This window comes from Alosa pseudoharengus, unplaced genomic scaffold, assembly GCF_046254945.1.
Source record: "Alosa pseudoharengus isolate Yale_2024_CS ecotype anadromous, Long Island Sound unplaced genomic scaffold, YU_APseudo_1.1 YU_APseudo_1.1_scf_7, whole genome shotgun sequence".
Taxonomy (NCBI): domain Eukaryota; kingdom Metazoa; phylum Chordata; class Actinopteri; order Clupeiformes; family Clupeidae; genus Alosa; species Alosa pseudoharengus.
The window spans coordinates 9,723,316-9,737,344 of NW_027468859.1; the positions used below are offsets into that span (position 1 = coordinate 9,723,316).

Sequence of the window (14,029 nt, forward strand, 5' to 3'; positions counted from 1 at the left end):
AAACGAAGTCCATAGAATCCAGGCTGCCTAGCAGCGTGAATAAAATTGCGCGCGTAAGGCAGCATGGGAAAACCCAAGCTAAATTTGATTGGCTGCTGAGCTCAAATATCAATTTGATTTCCACAAGAACTACAACCTGTGCCTTTACTGAGTTTAACATCACTGATCCCCCTCTCTTCTCAACTGTCTCATAATATTTGTCCAGCTATAAAGTGGATTATCCTTCAGTAATGTGTGCTCAGGTTAAGAGACGAGTGTGTGGCTGGACTAGGTTATTACTGTCGCAGTGTGTTAGCTCTTTTCTTTGATCTCTCAGAAAGCTCCTTTAATGCCCTTTAGGTGGTGCTGTAGACACTATTTACAATCCCAGTAAAAAATGACCTTTTTTCCTCATAAACTCTACCATACTCCTTGTTTACTGAGATTAGCAGGCACTATTAACTTTTTTCATTAAAATAAAAAGCTGCTTTTTTCCCTTAGAGTTCCTTTCATTGGGTTTCTGGCCTGAAGTGATATTTGTCTCTTAAGTATTTCCACAACCTGAGCCAGACAGCAGATTGAGACACACATGGACATGTTCTCTCTTGCTTGATTAAGGACACTGGAAAATAATTTTGCTCAAATCACATGTGCTATTCAGCACAGTGGACCATCCTCGCCAGTCAACTTTTAAGAATACTATTTCTATTGTCTGTCAATTAGATCCAACTTTATTGTCACTGCACCAGTGCAATACCAGTACAATGAAATGCAGTTTTACATCTAACTAGTCGTGCAAATAATAGATAAAGTGACAATATGTACAGGATATATAAATAGTTGATAACCGGTAATGCGACTATTGAGACCCCAAGGTGTTTTTTGCCCACTGTCTGTGCACTCTCGAGACCAACCAGCTCCGTTTTTAGTGATCGGAACCCTTCATTACAGCTCAGCCAGAGCTGCCCAGGAGTGTTTGGGGCCTTCATCACCATACTTTTTGTTTTATCTGTTGATCTGAGATGAGTTGATTGGAGAGGGGGAAATGTATAAAGAAGTGCAGACAATGATAGGCTGCTCAGCCAAAATGATTTCAAATGCCTTGAAATTGCATGTAAAGCCTGAATGATGTGAGAAAAAAGTCAACTACCATTCGAATGGATCGCAGAACAGCCAAAATGGCAAAGGCTCAACCAATGATCAGCTCCAGGAAAATCAAAAAAGACTTACAGTACAGTTACCTGTGAGTACTGTTATGATGAGAAGACGGCTATGTGAAGCAAAGCTATCAGCTAGAAGCCCCGGCAAAGTCCCACTGCTGAAAAATAACTGAATAGGTTGAAATTTGCCAAAGGACACATTGACTGGCCCAAGGAGAAATGGCGCAACATTTTGTAGACTGATGAGAACAAAATGTTGGGTCTATAGGGCCGCAGACAATTTGTCCAGCGACCCCTATGCACTGAATTCATGCCACAGTACATTGTGAAGACAGTAAAGCATGGTGGTGCAAAAATCATGTTATGGGGATGTTTCTCATACTGTGGTGTTGGGCTAATTTATCCCACACCAGGAATCATGAATCAGTTTCAATATATCAAAATACTTGAAGAGGTCATGTTGCCTTATGCTGAAGAGGAAATGCCTTTGAAATGGGTGTTTCAACAAAACAATGATCCAAAACACACCAGTAAACGAGCAACGTTTTGGTTCCAGAACAACAAGATTGACATCATGGAGTGGCCAGCCTGATCCAAAGACCTCAATCCCATAGAAAACTTGTGGGGTGACATCAAACATGCTGTTTCTGAGGCAAAACCCAGAAATTCAGAGGAATTGTGGAATGTAGTTCAATCGTCCTGGGCTGGCATACCTTAAACACACTGCTATTCCTTAGTCTCCACCTGCCTGTCATACTGTACCTTCTGAGCACAGTTCTAGAATGTCTGCCGTCTCTTGAAGGCAGCATATTCTGTTTTTTTTGCAGTCAGCATTGCTTGCCAAAATATGAGCTCTGAGGCAGAACAAAGATATTCAGTTGACATTTCCTTCTCAACCAGTTAGGCATGAATTCCTCACTTATGTGTTATTACTAAAGTTAACAGTTTAAAGTCTTGTTCAACTGGGTTTTATAGCCTACCTTGTGCAGACATAGGATAGGGTTACCACGACATGCATGCCTACACGTGATCAGTATCAGTAATGACTAATGGCATACTAGTTTCTTCTAAACCTGCTTGACTTGAGGATGTGGCAAACACAGACGGTACATTCTTTCACATAATTTTGTAACATAATCCCAAATTAGAAAAAGTTGGGATGTTGCGTAAAATGTGGTAATTTGCAAATCTCATAAACCCATATTTAGCTGCAAAAAGGACACACACAACATATCAAATGTTGACAATTTTACTATTTCATGCAAATGTATGTTCATTTTGAATTTGATGCCAGCAACACATTTTCAGAAAAACGGACAGGGCCATGTTTACCATTGTACTGCTTCACTTCTTCATTTAGCAACTTTCTATAAATGTTTAGGAACTGAGATCAGTTGTTAGTTTTGAGAATGAAATGTCCCATTCTTGCCCGATATAGGATTTCAGCATCCATGCTCAACAGTCTGGGGTCTTCTTAATCATGTTTTTCAATCATGCACCCAATTTGACAGGTCTGGACTGCAGACAGACAATTTTAGCACTTAAACTCTTCCTCTATGGAGAAATACTGTTGCAGAATTCATTTTGGCATTGTTTTCCTGAAATATTCAAGGTCTTCCCTGAAAAGGATATGTGTGGATGGCAGTATATGTTGCATAAAAAAAATTTGGGGGCAGCCGTGGCCTACTGGTTAGCGCTTCGGACTTGTAACTGGAGGGTTGCCGGTTCGAACCCTGACCAGTAGGAACAGCTGAAGTGCCCTTGAGTAAGGCACCTTACCCCTCACTGCTCCCCGAGCGCCACTGTTGTAGCAGGCAGCTCACTGCGCCGGGATTAGTGTGTGCTTCACCTCACTGTGTGATGTAGTGAGAAATTTTGGCCTTAAAGGTGTTTCCATTTAAGTGCAGGCTATATTCAACCATTTACTCTTTTGGTATGGTCTGTGCAAAGCTGAAGAAAGAGTCGCTGCTGTAAGCAGAAAGTGAAGGAGAGATTTATGAGGTAACAACTGTGGAATTCCATGTTCAAGGTGTTTGCGCAGCCATGCAGGTTGTGTGAGTGTGCAGTCCTGCTGTGTGTGTATGTGCCTTCATGGTGAGCGCATGGTTGTAGCCTTGCTGAATGTGTGTGCGTATGCCATGATGTCTGGATGTATGTGCGTGTGTCAATGCTGTGTATGTGTGTACCATTACTGAGTGTGTGTGTGTCCTCGAAGGAGGTTGGGTAGGCCTCTTCTCGACGGCTGGTGCCCTAAGACCTTATTTACTGTCTTGGGGTCAATCTTGACTGAATTCCATGGCCCTTGGTCGTTATGGGATACAGCCTTATAGATATGGTTGACTCTTTGGGTAACTATGTCGTAAACAAGTTTGCATACCATTAATGGAGATGTCATGCCTTGTCTGAACTGTCAGTAAAGTATAAAAAGTGTTTTCCTGTTTGTAACATCAGACTGCGTCTGTTAGCAACACGACGTAGGTCTCCGGATTCGTGAATAAAGCTCTCTGAGATTTCTGACTTGACTCCTGGCTGACTGAGACTTCATTTCTGAAACAATCCCTAGACAATTTTAAGTTCCTACAGTGTTCACTGTGTGCTGAGTGTGTTTCACTAATTCACGGATTGGGATAAATGCCAAAATAAAGACCAAAATTCCCTCATGGGATCAAAAGAGTATATATATTTATATACTTATATACTTATACTTATACTTATACTTATAAAACTTGTGTACATCATTCAGAATTGATTGTGCCAGGTGTGCAAGATGTCCATGATTCCTATGTTGCTTAATCCTTGGAGAACATGTTACATTCTCACTGTAATATCAATTAAAGCTAGCAAAAAATCTTAGTGATGCAGGACTGTTATAGCCTGACGAGCCAGACCCACATCAAGATGTAGGTACCCTGGCTGCAAATTACATTAGCTGCCGCTAGTGTGCGTCTAGATTTCTAGGCTAGGACCTTTAGTGAACCCTTAAGGTTTCTTTGTTTGTTTTTAAGAGTGTAGTATGAAGGAAAAGGGTCTAGCGAATAGCAATATAACTTACAGTATGTCTGATTTGACAGACTTAAATAAAGCATTATACATTTCCCTTGTTTTCTATAGTGTCCCATTACTTTGTCTCTTACAGTCAGAGCTCTCGTTGCAAAACTGCATCTTCAGAGACATTTTTGGGAAGCTAGCCAGTGGTCCCATTCATTCATTCCCAACACAGTCTGCACAATCATAAAAAACGAAATGACATTCGATTGCCGTGGATGTCCTTGCACAAATTGTCTAAATGACTGTAATGATTCACTGTTACGGGCCATCTAAACAGCTGACATTGGCCTCCTGGCTGACCTCAATTCGTCTGAACAGAGTTGACTGGAACATTCACATTCAGATCTCAGTTTCTCATTAAATGAGACATATGGAGGCTCCTCTGTTAAGCATGAAATGCAAAGAGTCCATAGCACTGTCCATACTTATTATGAAGTATGCTTACACACTATGCAGGTTTTCAATGATGGCTTCATCTTAGCTTCACTCTAAAAAATATATCCTCACTTGCAAAACTAACATTTCTTCCTTTCAAAGTGAGCCCAGGCTTCTTCCTCCCTAGCACTGTTTTAAATGCATGCTTATTCATGATCCTTTAGCAGTGCACTTACCTGTATTGTTTTCTCACATCATAATTGGTGTTTGGCACAAAGGGTTTTCTATTTGGCATTCTTGGCACTGTGGTCAACATGTTTACACTCTTAAAATGAATGTGCTTTCCCTATCTGGACACAGAGATATGTTAAAAAACAAAAACAATGCAAGTTGTGTAACAAATTAAAAAAGGAAACAACAAAAACTTGTGTTGTCCCTATCTGGACACAGAGATGTGTTAAAACAACGCAAGTTGTGTTGTTTTCAACACATTCATTTTAAGAGTGTAGCTATCCTATTTCCATAAAAAACACATTTATATTCATGTGCAGAAAAGAAAATGTGGGACACTGTGGAGATCCTGAAGCTCTTCTTCTGCACAAGACATGGTGTGATAACAACACCTGCACAGCGCCATTTTAGGTGCTAATAACTGCAGCAAGCTGTAACTCAAGCATGAAAATGCAGACCTCAGCAAAGCCATTCATTCTCTTACCTGCCCTGTCCTCTTCCTCAAGGAAGAAGGGAAAAAAGGAAAAAAATGCAACAGTCTTTCCTGCTTTGCTCACAAAAGAAAAATGAGCTTCTAAAGGCAATTGTGAATGATGCAAAAAAAAACACAGTTCTAATTATTTTGAGAATATCCGACCCACACTTTGAAAGAAGGGGGAAAAGGAAATGTTACACTCTGACAAATTGTTGTAACCAAGATGACGGATCACATGACTTGCAGAGGAAATGGGTGTGCTGATCTGATTCCCAAGCGTTTCATGTCAAGGTGTGCCATTGCATGGGTGTGAAATATTACCTTACTCTAAGCTGCTAAGAACTATTGATACTAAGATACAGCACACCCTTCCAGCTATTCTCCTGGACATAGCCATACCTTATGCTTCTTAGCTGAATACAAAAGAAAGGCTACGTTACCCTGGATTTGTCTCTGCAATGTTATCCGTTGTGTTGTAGGACATACTAAAGATCATGCTTTACAAGATGGTGTTTGTGTAGCCGAGCAGGAAATCCGGTTTTCACATTGTTCTGGAATTAAGCAAAAATGTTTTGGTGCAAACTGGAAGTCTGAGTATGTCAATCAGTGGATGCCTGTACAAACACTCTTGTCTTGTTGGTGGCATTTATTGTGGCAGTTGTATGTGTTTGTGGCACATGTTGAAAACACGGGTGCATAAGTTCAGAAGACAGCCTGAGGGTCCGCCCCCTCTTCAGTCTTAGCACTAGTGAAAAATGCATTTAATTCATCCACTCTGCAGACAGCTGTTGATGGTACTTCACCTCCAAGCTGCAAGCACCTGTTGCAAAAGACTTATTGCATTATTATGGGTTGACTGGGAATTAATATTGTATCACAGTAAATTACTATGCTTAGAGTATAACAGTATTCTTCATGCCTTCATGCATGTCATGGTAGACTTTTTCTACCATGTCTGGTCTGTCCAAGTCTGGCAGTGGTGAAAAAATCTATCTAATTATTAGCTACTGTCTGCAGAGTGCCACTTAAGGACACTTCACCTCCAAACTGTAAGCAATTGCTGTACAACATGCACTGAATGATTCAGAGTTCACCGATTATGAATACTGTATCATCAGATACAGCAGAGGACTATGTAAATAGTTTTGTCTTGTTGGTAAGTCTTTGTACATGGCACCACACTGCCGACTTTTTCTTGGGAGGAAAACCTGGCTTAGTTGCTAAATTGCAAATGTAATTGACAGGACATTTCTTAAGAAGTTTTTATTATTATTATTGTTGTACAGAATAGCAGAGGATACAGCGTAAAAATAAACAAAAATAAAGTTACTTTATATTAATGAAAGTAATTGTAGACAAACAAAACAAAACAACACATGTGCATTTCATCCTTTTGGAATGTGCATTTAAAAAGTGTGCCTCCATTGGAGAGGTTCTCTCTATGTACCATTAAGGCTTTAGTCAGCAGAAAGTCAAAGGCAGACCAATGAGAGGCAAACAAGCTACACAAACTGGGCTTTACACAAGGGGCCACTGCTAATGAAGCAATCATCCATGAAGATCCCCTAGCCACAAGTTTGTACTATCTAGACAGAGAAAGCGAGAGAGAGAGAGAGAGAGAGAGAAAGAAAGAAAGAGCGGGAAGTGGGAGGGTGCCTAGCTACTGTGTGTGAGAGGGCCAGTATGACACTCAGCAAAGATGGCAGGGGACACAGTGCTCGGCTCAGTCCATTTCAGCGTCCGTTTGATCCATTGGATCCCTGATCACGGTGATCCAGTGGATCGCTCGCTGATCAGGGCCTGATCTGTTTCCTACGGTCAGCTGTTTCTACTTGAGAGTGGGGAGAAATAGGACACCCAGACGAGGGTCTAAATGACCTACAACAAAGTGGACTTCTAGCCTGCAGATCTGAAGCAGGAGAATTTGAAGACGCACATGCAACTCAGACTCAACTCTTGTCTTGCATGCAAATAAGGAGGAGATCTAAGGCTTTTCTGTATGTGAATGCTGTCATGTCTCTGTCCAATTCACCTTTCTTTTCCAGGCGTTTTCAATCCAACCAGCCCAACTCCAGCTACGCTTTCTACAAGCACCCTTGGTTGAAAGCAGTGCAATAAAAATGGTCCATGAGCTAAATCATGTGTTTAGCTCACCTGGATTGCCACTGATGAGAATAATAAGGAAAACAGAGAAGGGAAGGATGGCAAGACATGCCAGTTGACCCAACTGAGGACAGTTTTTGTGTCACAGTCTTCAAACACTTGAAGAATGCGAACAGTCTTCAAACCAAATGTGCTTGTGCCAGGTATAGACAGAAGATTGTAGACTATACAGTCTTCAAACGAGGTGTGATAAGACCCGGTATAGATGGAGGAATTGTCAGTGATGGAAGATTGTGAGTGTTGTGTTGAGATGGGTGCTACACAATGGTGGTGTTTTGAGAGGTTCGACCTTCACTGTAAAGCATTTTGGCCGCCTTGATAAAGCACTTTATGAATGCTATATGGTTGTTGTTGTTGTCGTGTTGAGGAGCCCTCTGGAGTAGGCCAGAGACCCCCTGTTTTAGCCTGCTGCTAGCAGAGCGAGAAGCGGCGCGAGTTGATGTTCATCTTGGTGACGCCGATGAGGCGCAGGGGCGCGGAGAGGCCGAAGCCTGGCGTGACGGGGCCGTCGCACAGCAGGTCGGACAGCTCGTCTCGTTCCTCCAGCCCGTAGGTGGCGTCGTTGAGCATGCGGCGGTGCAGGTGGCACGTCTGCTCGATCTTCAGCTTGTTGATGTCGCCGCGGAGACGCATGAGCTGCCGCGCCAGCTGCTGGTCCTGCAGACGCATGTCTTTCTGGAGGGGGAGGGAGCGAGAGAGGAAGGAACCAATCAGAGCAGGAAGGCTGGACAGCTGTCCAATACAATGACAGCAAAACATATATATAAAATAGTTTGGCCATGTCAAGTTCCAGTACCGAATGGATGAAAGAAATGAAACAATTTCCAAATGGCTAAATTCAGTCATACTAAAATAATTGAATTGATATTTTTCCACAACTGCAACTTCTGGGAGGTCTGCTGTCATGATGACAGACCTAAGACTCTTCACACACAAATGCTTTTCAGACCTTCCATTGACTCGCAGCTGTCTGTTGAGAGAAATGTTTCTACCTTTAAAAAATGTAGAAGGTATCCAGGATACTTGTATTCTTATGGAAAAATCCTAGTTAATTTTTAACAAGAGAAACACAGCCCAACAGACACACACACACACACACACACACACACACACACACACACACACACACCCCACTCCTGGACAGAAGAGGACACAAAGGCAACACGATCCTTTCCTTTCACTGCTAACACCAAGCCCTCATTCTTCCCATGTATTCATTTCTTTGTACAAATGTTTGTGGACACACACTGGGAAGGCCTCAGGGAGGGGGGTGGGGGTCACTGGGGATCCCTTATCCTCTCCCAGGCAAGAGGCGCCTCTTTGCGTGCCGTGGCCTTAACAGCCCATGCATGCGTATGTGCCACTTTTCACACAATTAAACCAAACAAAAAAAAAAATAGACAAACCCTCTTGGAAAATCAGTGGGGTGGGGGTGATTAGAGGGAGTTTGGTGGTGGTGGTCGGGGGTGGGGGGGGGGGGGTGAGAAGGCAGGACCTGGTCATCACTTGCGTTTTGCCCCTGCGATCGCTTCCACCCACTTTAACTTGAATGCCTGCGCAGCACCGTAATGTGGGACTGGAAGTGCGGACATTGGCGCCGTTGTTAATTAGTAATTAGCTAACTGGTGGCAGATCAGCTCCCGGGTCCTTCTGGGAGGTGGTGAAATTCTGCACAGGCGGGGAGGGGAGGTCAGACATCAAGTCTCTTTAACAAATCTCATTTAGTTTCCAGGAAGTAATTTCACTATTTACTTAATAAAGTATCTGTTTTTGTACTTATTTACTGACATGAGGCGCCATGTATGTCCTAAGAAAGAGAACGAGATTCATGCTTTATAAGAAAAAAGACAGCAAACGAGTTCTGATGTTACCATCAAAGTAAAACAAAGTAAAACGATGTAATGAACACTTGGACGATATACTGAAAGGCTAGACACATTCAGGTTAGTATTTTCACCCGACTGACACATTCTGGCCTTTTAAGCTCCTTGGCCTTTAAAAAAAATAGTCCAGTTGTCCTTTAAAGCAGATTCATACCCCTAATTTATGGAACTGCACTGCCTATTTTTAACAAACAAACAATATGCGGGCATCATCATCATGCAGCCAGCTCATGTTGACAGACAGGAAGGGAGGGAGAGAGGAAGTAGGAACAGAAGCAGTATGTCATGCCATCAGGTGATTCGGGATTCTCTTACCAGTTCCTTCCGCAACCAATCGAGTGCCTCGTCAATATTCCCAAACCCCTTCAGGTTCCCTGAGGCCGGAATGGTGTCGTCCTCCCCCAGAGCACCACTTCCCCCCTGGCCGTCCTCTGTAGAAACCCTGCTGCGGCTGCTGCCGCTCTGCCCCGGGCGTGTCTTTGCCCCCGCGTCCGTGACCCCTGTGAGCCCTCTGTTGGCGCTCTGGGCCTCCACTTGGTCCCTCCACTCCTGATAAGATGCCCGACGCGTCTCCAGCCTCAGCTTCTGAGTCAGGGCCTTCAGTGTCCGCAGGTGGTCGTCCGAGGAGGAGGGGTCCAAGTCGTCCAGACAATCCGGCCCGTCCACGTCCTCCACTTGGATCATCGGCAACGGAGGTGTCTCCGGGTCCATAGTTTGGTCAGAGGAGAGAGAAGAAGAGGCAGAATAGTAAAACAGGAGTGTGCAGTCGAAGATTGGGGAACTCCAGTCAGGCGAGTCTCATCTTGCCACCAGGCTGATGTCTAGGCTACATGCAAGAGCAGGTATTCACAGCCTGCTGCCATCCCTTTATGGCCATTACAATCAGGCCGTTGAAAACAAGGTGAGGTCACAGTTACGTTTTGTTCCTTCAAGGTGAGGTCAGGTCATGTTTTGTTCCTCCTCTTGATCACGGAATGGAGCGCGTGTGCCTTTTTACAAAATCAAAGTATGTCCGTTTGTGAATAGGTCAACCTGAGTTGAACCTGAAGAGGAAGACATAAAAACAGAAAGAGCTAGGTTAATGAGCTGTATTCTCCTCAGGAGAGAGGCTAATAAGCACATAGGCGAGGGGAAATCTTTGAACGCTGACTGCTTAAATGAAATGTTTCCCCCATCCTACCCTATCATATCATGGACCGGATCCCTATGTGGTAGTTGCCATGGCAACAGAACACAGCAAATGACTCGGCACTTTCTTTTTGTCTGTCATGACTGAATCTTATGGGGACAGTGCTGGCTCTGGAGGGAATGGAAAATTTGACAAATCCACAAGCAAATAAACTCCGATTATCTCCTTATCAAACTACATATCAGTATCCTCTATTTGATTCCGCATTTAGTCAGTAACAGGTCCTTTTTCGGTCATTTCGCATTTCATGTCTACACCTCTTAACTAGGCTTCTGTCTTCTTCACCTAAGTTATGTGTCATCTTCTCGGGTCAGGTGATGAAAGCGCCAGCAATTAAATGTTTCCTGTTCCATTGCTCTCTAAGTTGAGCAGCCATCAAAGGCACAGAAAACTCCCATGGCCTGGCACATGTTCTAACTTTAAGAGAGGTGCCATCACCATGACTAGGAACCAAGTCCGCTCCCTCAGCCAATCCCGTTGAGACTTGTGGTGGTGTTTCACGTCCCGGGGTGAAACATTACCCACATCCACCCAGTGAGCATATGCTCTGATTGGAAAGCAATCACAACAGATGGTGGGCTTTTAAAAACAGGCAGCCCATCCATACCTACACACATAAAGCAAGCAGTAATAAATAAATGGAGACTTCCTGTGATAAGTCTGCAGAGCTGTGGGAAAATCCTGAGCAACCAATCCTAGTGATTTTGATACCTTAATCAATAAAGTGACTGATGGAAAGAGCTAAGCACTAATGCACTGAAGCCAATGCCTTAGATCAGTGAGCTTATCAATTTTTAAAGAAACTCTCGACTATTACTCTCCTTGGGTAAAAACACCGCTGTACCACTCAGGGGGAAAAAAAGGAGAGGTAGAGCAACCAGACACTGAAAATGAGATTTTGGTTACATAGTTACAAGAGGACACAGACTGCTTCTAAAATGAAACCCTATACTGCACTGTGAAATGTTCCACCTAATGCTGCACATCAAGGCTGGGCAGTTAATCCGGTTAATGATCCATACGGTCACACTTTGAGCTGATGGTCGGGCTACTACTTTCAGAGAACTTCTACAATGAATAAAGGACTGTGGCTCCAAATGTAACATAAAAGATAAATCAACGTATAAGTCAGTATGGCCAGTGATTCAGAGGGGTTTTACAAGGTCATGAGGAATATACTGTTTCTAACAAACACGGCAAAGTGCATAAAACGGCTTCTATGCCACAGCCAAACACAACAGGACACAATTAAGAAAGGCCAGGACCCGACTGTATGTGTAACAGTATCTAAAGACCAGAATCTCACATCGGCACACACATGGATTTACAATTGGGCAGGAAAAGCGATACCACTGGCCTGCTCCTCTGATTCCATGTCCAGACATTCAGCGGTTACAACCTTAACGACTACGTTGCCTGCCAACGTCTGCCCCATGCCCAGGGTAGGCTGCACTTATTAAGTACAGGCTGTGGGTACAGCAGAAACATCAAAATGTGAGCTGGCAACTGATCTCTCTCTCTCTCTCTCTCTCATCCTTGTCTCCACCGACAGAGCCAACTTATGCTGGCACGATTAATATGAATTATGTTCAAAGGAAAAATCAGGGAAGCAGCCAAATGGGACTGTCTGTGTTGTTTTCTTGATGTAAGCATGCTTGATGCTTAATAAGGCCTATGATTAAAAAGTGTATTGTTATTAACAGAATCTAAGGATGCTGCTTGTCATCTGCAGAGTGCCTTGACTGCCATCTGTACTTTCAAGAGTAAAAGCCTGTTCTTAGGAAATAACCCCCCACCCCACCCCCCAAATGAGCCAACTGTAGGGGTACCACACCATTATTACTTTATCCCCTGGTCTTGCAACATTAGATTTTTACTGGCACCTTGTTTCTTTTTCCATTCACCCATGCACAACGTTAAGAAAGCCCCACTATGGAAAAGAACTGCATAAAACTAATATCCAGCTTTTTGTTGTTATAGTAGCCTTATTCTCTGTAGTAGGCCTGTGCATAATGTAAAACATATTTTGAGGATATCCACTTTTTGAAGTAAACGTTTGTTTAATACATAACAACCGGCTTCACCAACAGGGACCATCAGAGAAACTGCTTACACAAGCTCCGCCGTCACAATTGGGTGAAATCGATAAATAAGAATAAGTAGCTTTGCAGGGTCCCGCAGCGGCTCTGTCCTTAAGGAATAACCTTGTAGCCTAGTTTTCGGCAGCCTTAAATGTGGTTGTAAAGAATTCCCAAAGATAGCCTACACTAGCACGCTTTAATGCTAAGGATATGTAAACATATATCCCTAAAAACAAGAAACGTGAAAAGACAACAGATGAAAGAATAGCCTTCTCGTGTTACCAGAAGTTTATCTGCAGTAGGCTAAACAAGCAAACCCCTTAGAACTGAAAAATCCCTCACCTGGTACAATCTTGATGCGCACACACAGTCAACAAAAGGGTACTTTGCTCTCCCAAAAGTTGATGTGACTAGAGCGACGCATTTCAATAATATATTTTACTTCATCACAGGTCTGTAGACATCACGTAGACTCTGTATGGCCCTATCATCATTAGAGGAGGGGCGACATGAGTTTCGTCAGGTTTTGGTTGCCTGGAGACAGTTTACGAATCCTCGTGAAAACTGCACGCGTCCTTGCCATGCGCGCGGGTAGGTGTCCTGTATGTGCTGCAGCACTTACGGCGCACTCAGAGTCATGTATGTGCGCTATCTCTCCCGTAGAAAGTATTTAACGTCTGAGCATTATGGGTTTTTTTTTCAGGAATTTAGTCAATACCTCATCAAATGTCATACGCAGAAATGTGTAGCTTTAGCTTGCTTCCACGCCTTCAAAAATATCAATATGAAATAGCAGACTATGGGGGACTATTATCTTCTGGAGCAAACTACTTTTTTTGCCTGCACATATTTATAGCCTAATGACAGGTCTGCTTTACTCTGGCTCCTCTATTCAAGTAGCCTAGACTATATCATGTAGGCTATACCTACGCGGTATAACCCAATGTAATTATGTCCTATGCTGCACCTATTTTACCTTTCGCTTTTCACGGTAGGCATAGTGAGTTGGATTCTATAGCCAACATTTTGCAGTGCGTAGTCCATTACACCTCATCCATATTGAGTATAGCCTACTAATGATACTCGCCTGCCCTCTTCTGGTGGAAAAAAAAGCCTTCTCATGCGTTCATGAACAGCGTTTTGTGGAAATAATTTAACACTTCATTTTATAAATGTCGTTCACTGATGTTTTCAGGATGATATATCAATAAGTCACTACATTTCCCAACTCAACGCAGAGTAGGCCTGCATCGGGTTTTGTGATGTATACTGGTCGGGGCATATTGTAATGCATAGGCCTAATGGTTGTACACATAGCTTAATTATAGGTCCATGCCTTTATCAATCAGACTAATTCAATGCATGAATATTGAATGATATTCAGGTTTCGGTCTTGCCTTACTGTGTTTGAATTAGATAGGCAACAGGTTTATATAGCCTATATA

General features: G+C 43.1%; 1 protein-coding gene across 1 annotated transcript; it reads right to left on the reverse strand.

The window, feature by feature from the left end:
• Window positions 1–6,516: 6,516 nt before the first annotated feature.
• fam167ab (family with sequence similarity 167 member Ab) lies at window positions 6,517–13,123 on the reverse strand. Its single transcript, XM_076271853.1, has 3 exons — window positions 12,927–13,123; window positions 9,630–10,357; window positions 6,517–8,106 (listed from the first exon to the last, which is right to left on the reverse strand). Exons 2-3 carry the CDS (start codon window positions 10,023–10,025, stop codon window positions 7,843–7,845), a joined length of 660 nt encoding a protein of 219 aa, XP_076127968.1. The 5' UTR covers window positions 10,026–10,357; window positions 12,927–13,123; the 3' UTR covers window positions 6,517–7,842.
• Window positions 13,124–14,029: the final 906 nt, after the last annotated feature.

Coding starts and splice junctions, on each gene's coding strand:
- fam167ab (XM_076271853.1), bottom strand. CDS start 10,025: ATGGACCCGGAGACACCTCCGTTGCCGATGATCCAAGTGGAGGACGTG. Junction 8,107..9,629: donor ATTGGTTGCGGAAGGAACTG/GTAAGAGAATCC, acceptor CTCCCCCTCCAG/AAAGACATGCGTCTGCAGGA.